A 19,692-nucleotide genomic window follows, 5' to 3' on the forward strand; every position below is an offset into this window, starting at 1 on the left:
ATAATATATGTTTTGTTCATCGGACATCTTTGTTGTTGTTAATTTTTATATGATTTACTTTGTATACAGGAAAAAATTATTCATGCATTATCTGTTTGCTCCGTTCAAGCAATTTTTAAGTAAAGGTTGTTTATACGGTATTAAAAAATAAAGGTTGCTGCAAACAAGAGTAATTATACACCACTACCTCACAGATTTAAGTGAGATGTTTTTGTGTACAATCAATCCAAAAAAATTGGAGGAACGTGACGTTTACTTTTTTAAAAAAAACAAATAAAATTAAAATTCGTCATATTTTACAAATTTATTTTCATTTTTTCACCATGAATTATAGTTCAATTTTGCAATTTTATATATTAGTATTGGTATTAAATTAAGATTTTTTATAATATAAATTTATTTTATCCTACAAATATTAATTTTGAAACATTAATATATTTTTTATAGACAACCAAAAAATTAATTTATTCTACAAAATATTAATATTGAATCATTATTATAATTTTTATAGACCGCCGCAACGCGCGGCTTCTCAACTAGTACATTTAAAAATAAGAATCAGAAAGAATTACGAGGTTGTTACTTGATAAGTTGATATACATAAGCCTCATACTTCTGTATATTCTCCACCGAAAGGCAAAAGCCAAAAGAAAGTACACTCCAGCTTGATAAATATCTCTTCACTTCTCAGCCACTTTAATTGCAGTCTCCATACCCAAAAATGGCCGACGAAAACCCCACGAAATCCCCGCCGGAAACACCCGCTAGCCCACCGGAAAAAACCCATTTTCCGGCAGCTGAGCCCATTTCAGTTACAGAAAAAGAAACCCCCCTTGACCCTTCACCAACCAGTCAAGAACAAGACCAGAAAGAACCAATCCAACAAGAACACTTAACCCCGGAAGCTGAAAAGCCCCAGAAAGTCCCTGAATCTCAAGGCTCTTTCAAAGAAGAGAGCAACAAAGTGATAGATCTCTCAGATCCAGAGAAAAAGTCACTTGATGAGCTGAAAACCCATGTTCAAGAACTGGGTGAAGCTCAAATTTATGGGGTCCCACTTTTGGTAGATGAGAGGAGTGATGTGATTCTGCTGAAGTTCTTAAGGGCTAGGGATTTTAAGGTAAAGGAAGCATTTTTAATGCTCAAGAACACTTTGAAGTGGAGAGAGGAGTTTGGGATTGAGAGCTTAATTGAGGAGAAACTTGGTGATGATCTTGATAAAGTTGTGTTTACTGATGGGTTTGATAAAGATGGTCATCCTGTTTGTTACAATGTGTATGGTGAGTTTCAGAACAAGGAGTTGTATAAAAAGACTTTTGGTGATCAAGAAAAGAGGAATAATTTTCTGAAGTGGAGGATTCAGTTTTTGGAGAAGAGTATTAGGAAGCTTGATTTTAGTCCTGGCGGTATAAACACTATCTTTCAGGTTAGTGATCTGAAGAACTCGCCTGGACCGGGTAAGACGGAGCACAGGATAGCTACTAAGCAGGCTCTACAGTTGCTTCAGGATAATTATCCTGAGTTTGTTGCAAAGCAGGTAACTTCTTGTTTTTTTTTATTTTATTTCATTTTGTAAATGGACTAGACATTGCATTTTGATAGATTTATTTGGTGCTATTACTGTTTTTGATTGAAATTTGTTAAGATGTGATTGTCTTGATTGCTAGTGACTAGCTGAAAGCTGATCAAATGGCCTGATTAGTGAAGCATACTATTCACATTATCCAATTGCTTATGTTTAGGCTTTTTAACAAATTATGATCGTGAATGAAAATAACAAAAAAGCATTTTAACTATCTGCTTCATACAAACTGTATACAAGTCCATAAGCTGCCTTCATGCTAACATATTAACATGATCTGCGAGGACAATTATCTGCAACGTTCTCCATTCCACTATGTATCCTATTGTGTTTTGAGACCTGAAAACCACTCCGGAGGGCGGCTATATTTTAATAAAGTAGCAGTGTCATCGTTTGGCCGTTGGCCTATATTACTAACTTTAAATCATTCCATTTCCTTTGATTCAAGAGCTTTAACATTGATTTCACATCAAATAGATGGTCGCATCAGATGTTAAAATTCTTCTGCAATTTTTTATTTGTACTGGGAGTAAACATTAGTGTTTTGTTAGAGCAAGTCCAAGAGATGCCCTATATCATGTCCTAAGTTATAATTTAGGGCAATTGACTAAAAAATTTGATCCAACAATGTCCTAGTGATGCCTTATATCACTAGGACAACCTCCTCAAGCCCTATTTTTGGGGCACATCTCACCTTGCCCTATTCAATATTTTATTATAAATTCTCATCACACTCTCCTTCTCTCTCTACTTTTATATTATGCTTAAATGATGAAAGAGAGTTTTTAATAATAAAATATTAAACATAATGTGAGAATAAGGCACATTGTTGGAGTTCAAGTTAGTAAAGTATGTCCTCAATTACTAGGACATAATATTTTATATTATATTTGGGGCATGAACTAGGACACTCTTGGACTTGCTCTTATAGATGTATCTTGCGTTAAATTTCTAGTTACATCCTAGTCTTGTTTATTTGTTGCGTAATAGTTAGTTGCTGTTAGATATTGTGCAAATCATTGGCTGCCCTAATATGTGCTTGGTGTTTTTGCTATTTATCAAGGTGTTCATTAATGTCCCTTGGTGGTATCTGGCCTTTTATACGATGATCAGTCCATTCATGACGCAGAGGACCAAAAGCAAGTTCGTATTCGCCAGCCCTGCCAGAACTGCAGAAACACTTTTCAAGTGAGTCATATCTGCAACTGTGTATATTGAGAATTTGAACTGGTGTTTTTAATACTGTAAATAGGCTTTCAATCTAAAATATCTTGATATGATTGGGAAAACAGATACATCGCTCCAGAACAAGTACCGATACAATATGGTGGTTTAAGTGTGGATTTCTGTGATTGTAATCCTACATTTACTAACAATGATCCAGCATCAGAGATTACTATTAAACCAGCCACTAAGCAAACCGTGGAAATCCTAGTAAATGAGGTACCCTTTAATACCTTTTGTTTTTATAATTGATGATAACAGTTATCTGGACCCTTTTGTCTGGATTTTCTTACCAGTATATGCTTAACCATGCACTTACATAAATGGTATGTAATTACAGAAGTGCACTATTATCTGGGAATTGCGAGTAGTTGGCTGGGAAGTGAGTTACAGTGCTGAATATGTGCCCAGAACTGAAGGTAGCTACACTGTAATTTTACACAAGGCAAAGAAGATGTCCCCAACGGATGAACCAGTCATTTCCATGAGTTACAAGATCACTGAGCTTGGTAAGCTGCTGCTTACAGTTGATAATTCGACTTCCAAGAAGAAGAAGCTGCTTTACAGGTTCAAGGTGGAACCGTTGTGCGATTAAAGATCTTCAGTTCAAGTGCTGCTTGGGACTTTCTGAGATTTCAGTTTTTATTGCTTTTTTTTCTCTTCCGGGGTGGTGGTGGTGGTTCTGTTTTTAGAGCTTAGGAATTTTACTTCTCATCCAAATCTAGATTATGAATGGGATCTTGTTTATGGAGTTTATGTATTAGACTGTAAACTTTTTGGTGCTCTTTCATCCTTTTAGAGAAAGAGGGAAAGGTTTGTAATGATTTGCCCATGATATCAACTGGGTTTTGGTCTTTGATCTATATACTCGAGCGATGCTAGGGAATTGAATGTTATTTCGAGCTCAAAAGTATAGATGGCAAGCCAAATGTTGTAAACATGTGTATTCACTTGGTGTGTGTTAAACTGGTAATGCATTTCTATTTCACATCATACATCTGTCTGTAATGACTACTCCAAGTATACTTTTTATTTCTCTTGCTTGTGTCGTCGAATCTCTATACTCGAGCTGCAATTCAGATGTTTATGGTGTGAGTTGATAATGCGGAACAAGATCCTTAATTTGCTTGTACTGTATAAGAGCCAGAGCACTTGCATTTCGGGCAACCACTTTTCAGTTGTTATCTGTTGCTATCTTTGCAAATTTTACTTCCTTCCAAGAGGTATGTATATAATGACATGTTCCATGACATTGATGCACCGGAAATTGGATCTCCTTCAGAGGTTCTGGATTGTTTCCTTCATACTAACAATTTCAGATACTGTACTGGTTACTTTATTTCACTTTTATGTTTATGGTTATGGTCTTTTGTGGAATAAATCAAGAAAATTTGTTGTCTGGTTGCAGGGATACTACACATATGTATGAGCTTTAAGAGTAGAAGCTGCAAATGCTGTCGCATACATACCGGAAATGCTTAATATTCTGTTGTGAGGGCAATCGAAGCAGCACATGGATCTGTCATCATTTGAACCCACAGGCATGCATCTTCTCCCTGCCTCATCAACCCTACTTCATGCTTTGTATATTTTAGTTCAATATCTGCATTTTAACTTTTAAGCCATAATTCATAAAGTAGGTATATTAAATAAGTGCATCCCTTGCTTAAACATTGTCTTAAACCCTGTCGATAGTCTCTCAAATCCTCAAAATATATGTACCATCTCAACATTCTCCAAATCTTCCTTAAATTCTCTGAATTTTTGAAAAATTTCTGTACTTCGAAAAGGGTTAAGGTTTAAATTTTGAGTGAGATTTTTTACTTTGATTAAATTGTCAAAAAAAGAAACAAAATCCAGCAACTTTATGTAATTTCTCAAAAAGCAATAATAAATTTATACAATTTAAAAAAAGAAAAGCACATTACCCAAAAGTCTGCACTAAGCATCTTGCACAACAATGAACTAAAAGTCTAAAACTGTTCTCAAAAGCAAAAAGCACCATGCTTTTCTTTCTTGAACTGCAGGCTGCAGCTTTTACCTTTTGTATTTTCTAGTAATAAAATTAGCAGTGCCATTCTAATTATTTTGAATCATTTGGCCTTACATTATTTACACGGACCTTTGTAGAAAATAATCAAACTTAATTATGGATCAATGTTTTAGCTTGTAACAAGATACTATCAGCAATCCAGTGCCTATGTTGAATGGGTTGGCTAGTAAGTTCTAAAAATTAGCAAGTCGCAATTCAGCCAGCCAATCTAAGGAAACAGATTCACATTCGTCGTTACCCGCTAGCGCCTTGAGTTACCTTTTCAGCCTCTTATACCTCGTCTCTTTGGTGACCTTACTTCATAGTACCACTCTAGCCTGACAAACTTGAAAGGCATGTCTAAGAATTTAACTAATAATATATAGCATTGTAAATTGATCAAATTGAGATTCCTGTCTAATTTAGCTAATTTGGTATTGTCAATTTCCTAGAGATTACAACTCTTGACTCAAAAATGGGAGTTCAATTGTGTGCTTGCACGCAGGCTTGATGATCTCCTCTGTTGCAGGTTCACTAGCGGAAGACTCTTGCCCTCCTTTCCTGCTAACTGAACTGGCACTTGCTCAGATGCCGTGCCTCTAATCGTAGATAAGTATCCATACTAGCAAACTTAAAATTAATTTCATATCAGAATCCAATATGCAGACATGACTAAATAGAGAGTGTTCTGCAGATTTGAAAGGGCCAACACATACAAGTTAACTTTTGTTTCTTTTCAAAAAAGAACTGATCATTCTGAGGAATTTATCAAGGGACTTTGGCACCAACTTCTGCAACACAAAAGAATCATACAACTCATAGCCAACTTGCACTTGAGTCATCATTGGGTCATTAAACTCAAAAAACTTGCAAATGGATCACAAAGCTATACTCATTTAACTTGCTATTTAGTCATTGAACAATAAAAAATTTGCACGTCGGCTGACTTTTGTTTGACTTCTATGGTAAACGGAAGTTTACATAACCTTCCGTTTTAGTTTACAAATTAATAAAGTATAATACATATAAAGAATGTTGTTGGAATTGACACTTTAAAAATATACTAACTTATTAAAAATTATATATTTATATTATAATTAAGAGTCAATTTAGAGATTTTTTGATATTCTGTCAGTGTGATCGACGCCACCTCATAGAAGATGTGAACCTGTATAGGTAAGTGTGTGATCGAAGCCACTCATGTACAATAACAAAAAGAAAATATTGATGAAAGATATAATAATAAATTACTCTTATCAACTATCAATTTTATTCTTTTATTTAGCGATTATAATTTCAAAAGATATATATGTTAGTAGCATAAAAAAATTACAAAAAAATTGTCGGACGTAAAAAATGATTGAATTAGACAATTGTTCGATCTATGACACTATAGCAATAAATCAAAGTTAAGCTATCGACGCTAATATACAACGGATCCTGTCCCTTATTTAGGGACCGTTTGTGTGAGTTTAAAATAAGTGTTTATTGCTTAAAATAAATAAGTGGAGTAGAAGTTAGAAGCAAGATAAGACTTATAAATGATTAAAGTGTTTGAGAAATAAGCAGAAACTCTGAGATAAAAGCTAGCATTCCTAGCTTTTTATAAATGCTTGTTGACACGGTACAAATAAATGCTCATAACTTATCATCCCGGAAGCTGTACTTATAAGTGTTCACCAAACACCCACTTAATCATCATTCCACTGAAGAACACGAATCCCGATTCCCGACATATTTTAATGTAGTAATTTCTTGGTCTGTTTATTGCAACTCATGTTGTCTTGGATTTATCCCATCGTCTATCTGGTTCAACTCATCTCTTCAATAGTTGAAACTCCACTATTCCATTCCGTCCAACTTTATTTCTCAATATTGACACTCAAATCCATACTACAATTCGGAGCATCTGGAGTCTCCACTTAGCAATCAACGTCTTCCTGTTCAATTGCCTCTTCCTTAGTGTATAGTATATATATATCAGCTGAAATAGGGATGCTCATTCCGCAAAGAGGCCACCACCTCCGCCGCGCTGGCTCACCGGTAATTAGCTACCACCTTATTCTTATTGGATTGAATTTCTGATATGCATGCAACTCATTACATATGTATATCTATTTAGCATTGATTTTAGGTGAGAACATCATCATCAAAAAAAAATCCAACAAAAATTAGTCGGGTATTTTCACACCAAAACTAATATCGTCACGCGCGGGATACAATCATGTACTGTATAGGTACTTTTGATAAAGGTTCCAAGGTGTTTGAGTGACCATTTGGCATTTGTATATACTACTTTTAATTGTCTAAGAGCAAAGTCTAAACTAAAAGATGCCTCGTATGATATCTTAAACTAAAATTTAGGACATTTGATTAAAAAGTTGATCCAACATAAACTAAAATTTAGGACATTTGATTGAAAATTTGATCCAATAGTATCCTAGTAATGTCTTATGCAGGGTTTGATATAAGTATTCACTGCCAATGACGAGAAACACTTCAATTTTATAGCTAGATATTGCTATCTCGTATTTGGACTGAGTGAGCATTTAATTTTTGCTGTCTGAATCACGTTAGGCAGATGAACTGGTATGTCATGTGAGCTGAAAGCTAGTACTTTCTATATATCAATGGAATGTTGACAAGATAAAAGGAAATCCAGTAAAATCCGAAACTAATCCAGTAAAATACATGTCAAACTCTGCCAAGTAGTTGTAGTTGGCAATCAACAAGATCCAGCTATCAGCAAACACAAATGATCAAGTCACATAAGCAAACTGGAAGCCACAATTTCACACATAATTACAACCACATTGTCATTTAAACATCACATTACAGTACAACAAACTTCTAGGGTAGAGAACATTACTCAAACCTCATACCTAGTACTCGAAATATGCAAGATTACACACACTTTATTCATACATCTCTAACATACTTGAAGTTTGTACTCAAACTTCATGCTAGTAGTAGTTAGTTATTTGCAATACACAACCGTACATATCCGACCCGAAGACAACAAAACAGGATATGTACTTGCAAACCTTCTTGGCCTGCCCCCATAGATGAACAGCAAGATAGTTAACTAGACACAGATCACATTGATCTTCTGGCCGACATACACAAGATGCACCGCGAGTGATATTATTGTCATTATATTAAGGTGTGAGGAGATCTTGTTCAGGGTCTTTAACTTGTCACTCAACATACAGGTCTCTCTTTCACCTTCAGCTTCTTCCTGCCTCTCTGTTGTAGCAGTCACTGGATCACCAGCATCGTCGGCTATTCCTGAGCTTGGACGAGTTGTAACTCTTCCTCTCCCTGCATCCTTTTCCAACTTTTGTCTCCTAGACTTTATCTGTGGCTCATTTCAAGGAAAAAATTAGTCAATATTCATTAATTTAGTTGAAACAAAGTTCTGGTTTAAGAACAGATTTTTCCACGTCTAGGCTTCTTGAGCTCATTTATTTATAACTAGAATTTGCAATATCCAAATATCTAATCTAATAGCATCTATCCTCACAACCTACAAAGAGCTTTAATATATTAATACATGTGTGCCGTACTCTAATAGTGACATTATTGTATTTAAATTATCTCTACATAAATAAAAACATGGTTATATAAAAAATGAAAAACACTTACCCTTGTAGCAAGAGGCTCCAAGTAAAGTATCTTGCCTATGGACATCAAGAGGGCTACAGTTATGTTGAGAGCATGAAGCACCTCCAAAAAGTTTGAGAAAACTCTAGGCCCATGGCTCAAGATATGTGCCGTGAATACAATTCCAATACAGCAAGCCTGTATCCTAAAGTAAACAGGATACATCTTGGTCTCCACCAATGCAAATTGTTTTCTTGGCAAAACATCTCCCAGAATATAACATGAAACAAACCTCATCCACATTGACATTCCGAAAGCCATTGATAATCCAAGCAAATGAAGCACTCCTAGTATAGAAGCCTTCCAGTCCTTGGAATAACCGTGTTTCCCCTTCACCCCTTCCTCTGTGTTCTGCATGCCACCCTTTGTAACTCTTTGCACAAACTCCTTTGCCGACCCTAAACCTGTGGAAACATTTCTTTCAATATCCTCCAGCACCCTCTTGGGTGTATCAAGGTCAGCCCCCTTTGTTTTTTCATAAACATCCTTAAGCTTACTATTTACTCCCTTAGCAGTCTCCTTTACTTTTTCCACACCTTCGTATGTTTGTTCTTCAACTCTTTCCAAAATACTTTTATGATCATGATTAACTTCATCTCCTGAGCAAACACTTCCATTAGTAAGTATGAGTAACATAAATATCACATACAAACACTTCATCCCTTCAAACTACTCAACTTTAACTATCCACCGGTTATTATGAAAACAAAACACTGAATGCACTTTGTTGTTTACAAGGACGGAACACAGATTTTATGCTACTCAAAAAACTATCATACACAACCTCAGTCACCTAATCACCATACGTGTCTCTCTGTTTAACCTACAGATGTCATCATCAACGTGTCGAATATGCAAGCATAAGGGTAACGTGTCATAAATATAAGTAATCCAAGTGTAGGCATACATTTGATATTGCTGTCGTTCTTATCTATGTACGTTAATTAATTAATCCGTCGTGTTTAAAAAATAATTTTATAAGTAAAAATGATATATGTAGGATATCTACAACTCACAGATTGTACCACTATACATGCTTAGACCGTGAATCTCATCGATAATTATCCTTATAATTAAATTTGTTAAGAGGATCTTATAATTAATTTTATTAAAAGGGGGTGAGCCACCACTTTGATACAACATATTAATTTAGAAATACTTTTTTCATAACTTCATCCAATATTGTGATTAATATTTTAAATTAAAAATAATTACATAAATATTGAAATTAAATTTTTTATTTAACATAAATATATGTTTTGAATATAACAATATTTAATTGAATAGATAATTATTAAATAATTTTTAACAAAACAAAATCTAAATATTAAAAATTATACATTAATGTGAATTTTATAATATATAATTCTAGCTTTAATAATATTCTACAACTTCAGTGCAACTAATTTCGATACATGTCTATATAGTTTAAAAATTTTGTATTCAAACTATTTACGATAATAGATAAAAAAAATTTAAAATGCATATTATTATAATTTAATAATTTGATAAAATAATCCACAAACAATATTTTAATTAGAAATAAGTTTTTAGAATAAAAACTATAGATGAAAAGAAACTAAAGTTTGATATATATATTACTTTTTTATATATTAGAATTCTGATATACTCCCTCCCTCTGTTCCTAAATGTTAGTCGCTTTGATTTTTTGCACGTATACGATAAAAACGTATTTTTACATGTTATTTTTCAATTTTTTTTTCTGAACATAAATATAGATGTTAAATTTGTATTCAAAAAAAAATTTAAAAAATAATATGTAGAAGTATGTTTTTTGTGCATCTCAGATTAAGTGCACAAAGGAATAAAAGGAGTATTACTTTCTTATGATATTAAAATTAATATATAATTTTATTAACTAGTATCAGATCCATTAAATACATAATAAAAATAATAAATACTTAGAAAATATGACATTAATAAATATATATATTTGATAAATTGATATACTCAATAAACTAATAGAGTTAGTAGATTTCAAAATTATATTATAAAAATTTAATATTAATAATATGGATAAATTAATAAAATTTATTTATATAAGAGTATTAATTTATCAAGATTTAATCTTTTTATCTAGCATAATATTAATTCCAATAATGATATAATTTGATATCGATCATTTTTCTTCTCTTTAAAATATATGCAAAAGAGATATTATATGGAAATATTATGATTAGTAATTTTCATCAAAGCATTAAATTTTTGGATGATATTAATTTAAAGTTAATAAAATTATTGTTAATTTTTGAAATAATATTTATTAGGTTTATTATAATATTTAAGTTATTAATTTGATTTTTATAATTATTTTTATTAGCATAATTATCTAACATAACTTAATATAATATATTTAAATGAAAACTTAGTATTTAAAATTTAAAAGTAGATTATTATTTGTAACATAAATATTTTGATTTTCAAATTCGCGACATATAATATATTCATATGTTATTTATTATTTATATATATATATATTACAATGATATTAGATCATTTATTTATGTATATTATGTAAATTTATGTGTATTCTTGTATTGTCACACACCTTTAATATATCTTATATTCAGGTTTAAAATTTATAATAACGTAATATTTGAGCATGTAGATTTTCATGTTAAAATCTTCACTTTATGGATGAAAAATATATTTCTATTGATCTACAAGAATAAATATTTCAAAATAAAAGTGACGATATGTACAAGAAAATATATTATGTACTTAAAATTAGATTATATCATAACTGTACTAAATTAAATATACATTTATTGAGAAATTTTTAAATATTTTTAAACAAAAATATCCGTCGTTATTTGTGACAAAGCTAAGTAGGCTCAGTAAAACACGTGTATAGTTATCGGACATTCTACGCATGCAGATGAACACGTAGCCATATACGTGTTAATTGTTGAGGCCGCCCAAGGATACGTGTATTCATTCTTGTTATTATCTTAAAACATGCTCCCAAAACAACACAGAAACAAGAAATAGCCTGATCTTGAGAAATAATAGTAGAATCCTAGAATGATGAATGGTGTGGCTCTTCTTCTCATTTTAACATCACTTGTTGGTGGAAGCTTCTGGTCTCCAACACCACATGAAAATGATCCAAATCCAAATGTTGTCATTAGGGAAGGCCATCAATCTGTAGTGGTCGAATATGATCAACAAGGCAAAGATGGCAACACAAAAGTCTCAATATCCCCTCATGAGGCAGATAATTCAAAAGAAGAGGAGACAAGTACTCACAAGTTTGGCCCGAGAGAGCTTGTTTGTGATGCATTTGGCAAGTGCAAACATAAGATTGCCAATGTTCTAGGGAAAGTTGGAGACAAGACGAAAGAAGAAGTGTTGAAAGGTGTAGATAAAGCTAAGGAGGTTATTAGTGAAGGGAGTGGTAAGCTGAAAGATGGAATTGAGAATATAAAAGAGAGTGATGTAGTGAAAAAGCCAACTAGAACAATAGAGAGTATTGGGAAGAATACGGAAATGAAAGAGGTCATGGATGAAGGGAAAAGTAAACTTAAAGATGTTTATGAAAAAGCAAAAGAGGTCGATGCAGTGGATACGCCCAAGAGAGTAGCTGAAGATGTTGAGAGGAATATGTCAAAGGCGATGGGTTTTGTGCAAAGAGTTGTGAAAGGTGGTGCTTCTAAGTTGAAGGAGGAGGGTAAGGAGAATGCCAACCGCTTAGGAGAAATGGCAGAGAAAGTAGTAGATGGTGCTAAAGATGGTGGTCATAGGATGAAAGAAACCGCCAAAAGGGCAGGAGGATCAGCTTCGGATAGTTTGAAAGAAGGTGCTCATATGGTTAGAGAGATGGCAGAGAAAACTACTATCAAGACGCAAAGAAGCATAAGAGAAAGGTTGAAAGACATGTTAGTATATTCTGGTGGGATGAATTCATTGATAGGACTTGTTCATTTGCTTGGCTTTTCAATGGCTTTTGGGATGTCAATGTGGGTGACTTTCGCTTCTTCTTATATTTTAGGAGACGCCCTACCAAGACAACAATTTGGCATGTTGCAAAGCAGAGTATATCCTGTTTATTTCAAAGTCCAGGCTTGCTCAATAGCGGTTGCTTTCTTAGCCCATCTCTATGGAAGAAGGTATTTGCTAAACCGTTGGGAGGTGATTAATGTCACCAACATTGTTATAGCTGTTCTGCTGTCCTTGGTTAATTTGCTTTATCTGGAACCTCGTGCTACACAGGTATGTATCTTAATTGGGCATTGTTGGCAATACAATTGTAGTAAGTTCTAGTTATATGATCTATGTTGTCTTAAATTTGGATGCAATTAAGAATTCCCAAATAGAGTAATGTCTTATATTTATATAATCTATCTTAGCAATACAATCATAAGTTTTGTCTACTAGTGTTAGTAAATGATTAACTCGTCTTCATACTTATACAAATAAAGTTAATGTGCGAGTTTATTAACATCTAAACTTTTATTATCTCGTACCTCTGTGGTCAATCTCAGTATCAGAGATGTAATAGAATGGACTTCTGTTTAATTTCACTGCTTTTTTCACGGCCTATAGGTGATGTTTCAAAGGGTCAAATTAGAGAAAGATGCAGGTAGAGGGAGAGTTACATCTCGATTAACCTCTGGAATAGCGGATGATGCTGGTGAACCGGTGACGGCTACCACAGAAAGGCAGGAAGAAGTTCAACCTGAAACACAAACTTCTGTACTCAGCGAAAAACTGAGGACACTGAACAGACTATCCTCCTATGTTAATGTACTCACATTAATGTCACTTTCCCTCCATCTAGTTTATCTTGGACAGAGAATTCAAGTGAACTAGAGAATTCACTTGGCTAGCTAGTTTATGATCTAGTTGCTACTAGTATGGTGTAGGCCCTTGGGGTCGAATTTTCCAGCTACCTTGTTTGTAATATGGTATGTAGTCTAGTCTGCTTATGATGTTCAGAGGCAATGTTTATGCAGTGTAGAAGGTTTAAGTTGTGTTTTTGTAGTTTGTTGTGTTGAAGACATTGTGACTGTAATGAAGTGTTCATTCTGTTTCCAAGCATTATCTGTGGCTTAACCTACCTAGTTTGTGCAGGCCTCAGCGGCTCTTCTGTTTATGGACAATGAAAATTTAACAACTGATTTATAACTATCATATCCTTCCATCTCAAAAAAACAAAACAAAACTTATCTCTGATTTTATTTTTATTTTTTGACTTGAAGTTGCGGTTTTATTATAAACTTGAAGCCAAATAATACATTTTTGAATCAGACTAGGAACAACTAAAATATGATTCCCTTACCATTTTTAGAAAAAAACTGATGTTGATTTTTTTTAGTTATACTTGGAACTTGGAAGAGGTGCTTGTCAATATCATTTTTTAAAATTCTTAATTTTGTCTAAAAATATGAATCTCAGAGCATTTCCAGCAGCTTACTTATATGGTGTCCTAACTTATATGGTGTCCTAAGCTATTATAATAAGGAATGTGTCATAAAACACAACTCCAGCAGAGTCCTAGCCGTTCCTTAAAAAGTTAGGATGCCCACTTCATTCCTATTTTTAAGGATTTCATACGATTTTCAACAATAAAATATTCACTCCTCTCATTTTTCCCACTCTTTCTCTCATTTCTCTCTCCTACTTACAAGTTGAATATAATGTCATAATAATAATAATAGAGAATACAAATAGAGAATGCTGTTCTCATTCAATGAAATATAATAATCGCTTAAAATTTGCATATTTTATTATATATTTAGGGAACATGTTAGGAGTCTGCTAGAGATGCTCTTATATTTTTATACCATCCATCTAAAATTAATAATCTAGTTTTAATTTACAATTAAGAAAAATTCAATTTAACTATTAAAATGTCAAATAAACTATATTTTTTTACCGAAATAAGTGTCATTTTAATTTTTTTTCCCTTATTTGAGATGAAAAAATATATATTTTATACATAGAGGTAGAAAAACACGACCAACTATGTTGTTTGAATTAAGCTAAAGAAGTCTCTGAGTCGGGTTTCACTACCAAATCTTAAAGAGAGAAGGAATGGATTTGGCCCAGAATTTTGGCTTATGGCCTTGCAAGCTGAATCCATGGCAACAAGATAGAATCCAAGAGGCAGAAATTTGGGTAGGAGCGTTTTAACATTGCCATTCTAATTTTCTGCTTTCATTGAAATGATTACACCTCGTTTACTACTCCCGTGCTTATATAAAATATTGAGTTAAGTTTTATGGAGTACATAAAAACATTGGAGTATTGCAGTACAAATCATAATTTTTTAGTTTGATCCTATATAATATCTTTGATTATCCAAATTTTTATACAATCTATCATTTATAAGTTATCTTGCACATAATTGTCAATTAATCATTAATATCTTTCAACTTTAACAAGTATTAAGATTATTGTTCTGCTTATTAGTTATATTGCAGAACATAGAGTCCTATGATTTATAAAAGTAATTATTCTACCATTTGATCACGATGTTTATGTTGCAGAACATAATGTGCAGGTTGTCAAATATTTACAAATATTATTGGACAAAAAAAATTAAAATTTAGATGACTAGATTACATTTTTATCAAACTTTGTACTCCAATACTCCAATTTTTATTGTACTTCATAGAACTTAACTCTATCAAATATTAATAGTTTTGTAATTTTCATTTTCTAAATAAAAATATAACATAAATATATTTATTCAGAAAAAGAAAATTTTAAAAATATTAATTTTAAGGATGTGGTCAAGCCTCGTAGACATACGCGCAAAAAGTCAAACGCCCGGAGTACATATATAAGGACAGAGGCAGAGATAGAAAAACAGAGAGAAAGGTTTTTCTATGATTACCACGTATATAAGTGTGTCTTATTTGTATTCTGTGCTGTTTACACATGAGCTACTTATTAGACTGAAGTTGTCACTTTGGTTCCTAATATTTGTTAGTTACTAACGACAGGATCACTCTTCAACAGTTGAGCTGCCCATGTGTATTCCATTGGAGGTAAGGTACCTCCTTTAGCTGGAATACATCTATTTGCAGTAATATATGATACAAGAAACACATCACCCCGAATCCTAAAATCTTCTGTAACTCTGAATAAATATTTCAAATTATTCCTGCAATCATGATATTACTACAACAAGAACTTCTGCCTTTGACTGGATTACTCCAGTTCTAGCTGCATGTACCTCTCTTTTCTTTACACTTGACAAGATTCCGATAGCAAGCAATTTGTCCTCGTCAACTCGAATAAATTGGTGCAGTGGTTGAGTTCTTGGCCCCCTTGCAGGAGCGGCTCCTGCCGTGTGCGTGTGTATTAATTAGGAAAAAAAATTAAGTAAAACTTTATTTTTACAGATAAGGACCATTCATCGATCTCAAGTTAGACTACCTCTTCTGCATTTAATTTTAACCATCATTTTTAAACGGGCTGCACCAAATTACATAGGCAATATGTGTTTCTATAATAATCATTCATCACATGCACTATTTCTTAATCTAGCACTCCTGTTATTCAACCACTTGTAGTTTACAGCCTTGCACTGCACATAACAAGCAGAAAAAACCATAGAAATATCATTGTTCATTTGGCTGATATATGGCAACTTAAAAAACAAGAATGTATAATAAGATGGACCATTTTGTATAGACGTGAAAGTAGTTAAAGGGATTAGAATCTTCTGGACAATGATGAAGCTCACCAAGTTGAGCTAAGTTATGGAGCTTGACAGAAATTAAACAAGTCTAGAAAGCTGGCATGTGCTGTGTTAGTAATGTCGCTGTTTCCAGTGGCGGATCTGACTATGAAGTTAAGGGGGGTCAATTTTTTTGTAAAAAAAATTAAAAGGGGTCACAAAAAAATTAAGGGGGGTCAATTTCACTTTTACAACCTAAAAATATGTATAATATTAACAAACAAAAAAATTAAGGGGGGTCTTGCCCCCTCTTGCCCCTTCTAAGATCCGCCTATGGCTGTTTCACTACAAAGCACAACAGGGGAATAAAGAAAGAGACAACTCCAAGTTAGGAAGGTAACACCTGCATTACTGTTACTTCTTTTTTAGATTCCCATGTGACATATTCACTTTTAGGAGTTCATGACTTGTTTGTTTTGCCCGGTAACATACGAATATAGTAGCATACGGTAAGCGGAAAAAAAAAGGTGAACATGAAAAATGTTACAATGAGATAATTTTACGTTGAATGATCCTCTAACGTCTCATGTATATACATAAAAAAATTTAAAAACGCTTTTTTTCCGACTAAACATATTATGTTGACATACATATGTCAGGACCTGGACTCGTAATTATTATTTACCAACCTAGTTTTAAGACATTAACAGATGGGGACGCCGAGCTTATTAATCTCATCGAGTCTATTTCTTCTACAGAGCATAGTGGATTAGCTGATTAGGTGCTAGATTCTTTATTTGTATCATTAAGAAAAAGAAAAAGGATTCAGTATGTGCTTTATAAAAATACCAGTCATCAAACAGTTTAAAGGAAAAGACAAAATCCATGGGTGGCATGCCAGGCTTGATCTTTGGCTTTTGTGTTGCTTAGTTTTTCTGGGATCATTTACCTTACTATCATCATATTTAATTATATAACTTTCGAAAGTTCCAAATTGTAACTCAATATTTTCGACACAGTAATCCTTTACTCTATATATGGAAAAACTAACAAATAGAGGAATACCACAGATGGATTCGATATTACATTCTTTAGCAAGGTTGCCTTCCATACTTTTTAGACTGTGGCTCAGTCAGATACGATAATCTCAAAATTTTCGACACTGAAAATACAATAAAGTATATTTAAATTTTCAAGATAGAGCCTTACAAAGAAAAAAAAAATTCAAGATAGAGCTACTAAAATTATTAATTTCATCTTAATTCTTACAAGCTCAGCCAGGATTGTTGCCTCCAGTTGAATCCCTTAGCTCCAGGCGACTTCCCAGTCCAAGCTGCTATTTGGAGTTAGATAGCTAAGGTGGACTGATATTTGTAGGTTTTTTATCGTTAATTTTTTTTAATTAAGTTGGTCCGACTTTATTTTATTGGGTGCAGTTCTGTAGACCATCTTCATTTTCTGCGGGTACGACTCTTATACATCACAGCTGACCCGGGGATTATTCTCGGGCTAATTTGTACTTAAAAAATAATGACAAAAATATTTATATTATTAAAATTCATTTCATATAATATAAAATTAAGTCTTACAATAATATAAATTTAAGTATTCCATTTAATTAAGTCTTTTGCTCAAACTCCTTAGAAATAAACCTGATTAGAGATTATTTTCACTATGGTTTATTTTAGTTAAAGCTCATTTTGTTGAAAGACTGTTATGTTGCTTAAAAAAAATAAAGAACAATTAAAAAAAATTCGATCATTACCAATTTTCATGAGAGTTGTTTAAATAAAGTCCATGTCAAAGTCTCTCTAAAAAAGTCCATTTTCCAATAAATCCACTTGAGCCAGCGACTGTTATTTAGCCAAGTTACCACTTCGTTAAAGTCTTTTCTGTTTAAAAAATGTTATCCTAATAAACTACAGTTCACTCTTCAAATCAAAGTAGTTAACTTTAACATTATCGATAAATAAATTTTATACACATAACAAATATTTTTGAAATTAATTTTGCATCGATGAAGTTGTATTTTCTGTAAATATTCAATACATAGGCATATTTTTCTAGAATCCATTAATCATCGAAAAGTGCTACTCCATTATTTGATACAAAGTGGATATAGCCTGCAGATCAACCAACCATTTCATCACCCGAAAATAATCAAAGGCCTCTCAAGTTAACAACTTCTCACATGTGGTTGTAGTTATCGAGTGTATGAATCATACATGTGACATCTTAAAAATTTTATTGTGGTTCTCCAATTATATTTTCCCAACATATGAAATATATTCAATATATCATCATATCATAATTGAACAAGATCGATATCGATTTGACAAAATGTGAGCATCCCACGACCCACAGCCTGTACTCTATAATTTTCTACATTCATTTTATTTTAATTGTTTCAGTCCACCATTTGTAACAATATATAAGAGATTCTTTGTCCAGTCTCACATATTACTTTAATAAATTGTTCTACTATTAAATTAGTGCGCATCTTATTGTGTGCATGGATATACTGTAGCTATATAGGACCTAGACATGGTGGCCTCTGCAATTTTCTATCACCACAATTATGAAAGGAGATACAGCACAAATGTCAAGTGGAATAAGTAAAATATGATTTCAGCACTAATTTGGTTCCAAATTTAACATAAAATAGATTCAGAATTGATTAATTTCTTTCACAAAAGAAAGGTGATTAATTCCAAATTAAGATGAATATGAGATAATTAATTTCCTTTATTAAGGATATGTGTTCTCAGACACGGTTATTATAAGAATCTCTTTTCTTAGAGATCCATGTACTTGACAGGTGATTATTATAAAATTTATCAATTATTTTTTATATATATTTTTAAAACTTTCTACGTGTAAGCCGGATCAGGGCTGTATCCTGTAATTTAGACATTCGAGACCTAAAAGGATCCATCCATAGCACCTTGACGCCGAGACTCAAGATTTTTTACTTTAACATGATAAAATTAATGTGTTTACAACAATTATTTTAGAAATCGTATCGGTTAAAATAATAATTCTTGTTAACTTATCTTAAAAATTGTCTATCAGATTATTAATTATTTATATATTTACCTTTTCCATATAAAAATATGTCTGGTGACTTTTATTGCAAGAGGGCTAAAAGTGGTTGGTTAAATTAGACCTGTAAAACGTTATGCAAAATTTGTCGAAGTTCTAAGCCATTTTGTTTCATGGTACTGGCTATATTGGTTGGTTATATTTCAAAATTAGGAAGTTATTATTCTTTTAAGTTGTTATGAATAGAATGTAAATTATTATATGGTACAAATTTTGCTACATGCTTTTAGTGATTGGTCAAATATAGCCAATATCAATTGGTTGACTATATTTTTTAATAAGGGTTATGTGTGGTTGAAATGGAGCAAATTTCACACATTATCTATAATTTTTATTTATGCTATGATTTAATGAATTTTAGCTGATGGGTTGGAGATGCTCTAAGGATGTCTTGAAAGATTAAGTTCTTCAACATATGTGACGAGAAAAGTTATATGA

The 19,692-nt window shown here is 32.6% G+C and overlaps 3 protein-coding genes across 3 annotated transcripts; 2 read left to right on the plus strand and 1 right to left on the minus strand.

Annotated features, from left to right (window-relative positions):
• Positions 1 to 579: 579 nt before the first annotated feature.
• On the plus strand, positions 580 to 3,801 carry LOC108218763 (patellin-3). The gene is made up of 4 exons (XM_017391858.2): positions 580 to 1,537; positions 2,646 to 2,770; positions 2,875 to 3,025; positions 3,147 to 3,801. The coding sequence occupies exons 1-4, from the start codon at positions 722 to 724 to the stop codon at positions 3,399 to 3,401; spliced, it is 1,347 nt and encodes a 448-aa protein (XP_017247347.1). The 5' UTR covers positions 580 to 721; the 3' UTR covers positions 3,402 to 3,801.
• A 3,812-nt stretch (positions 3,802 to 7,613) lies between these two features.
• Positions 7,614 to 9,161, minus strand: LOC108218764 (uncharacterized). Its single transcript, XM_017391859.2, has 2 exons — positions 8,484 to 9,161; positions 7,614 to 8,196 (listed from the first exon to the last, which is right to left on the minus strand). The coding sequence occupies exons 1-2, from the start codon at positions 9,159 to 9,161 to the stop codon at positions 7,924 to 7,926; spliced, it is 951 nt and encodes a 316-aa protein (XP_017247348.1). The 3' UTR covers positions 7,614 to 7,923.
• A 1,969-nt stretch (positions 9,162 to 11,130) lies between these two features.
• LOC108218762 (uncharacterized) lies at positions 11,131 to 13,563 on the plus strand. Its single transcript, XM_017391857.2, has 2 exons — positions 11,131 to 12,734; positions 13,068 to 13,563. Exons 1-2 carry the CDS (start codon positions 11,547 to 11,549, stop codon positions 13,332 to 13,334), a joined length of 1,455 nt encoding a protein of 484 aa, XP_017247346.1. The 5' UTR covers positions 11,131 to 11,546; the 3' UTR covers positions 13,335 to 13,563.
• Positions 13,564 to 19,692: the final 6,129 nt, after the last annotated feature.

This window comes from Daucus carota, chromosome 4 (assembly GCF_001625215.2).
Source record: "Daucus carota subsp. sativus chromosome 4, DH1 v3.0, whole genome shotgun sequence".
Lineage (NCBI taxonomy): Eukaryota > Viridiplantae > Streptophyta > Magnoliopsida > Apiales > Apiaceae > Daucus > Daucus carota.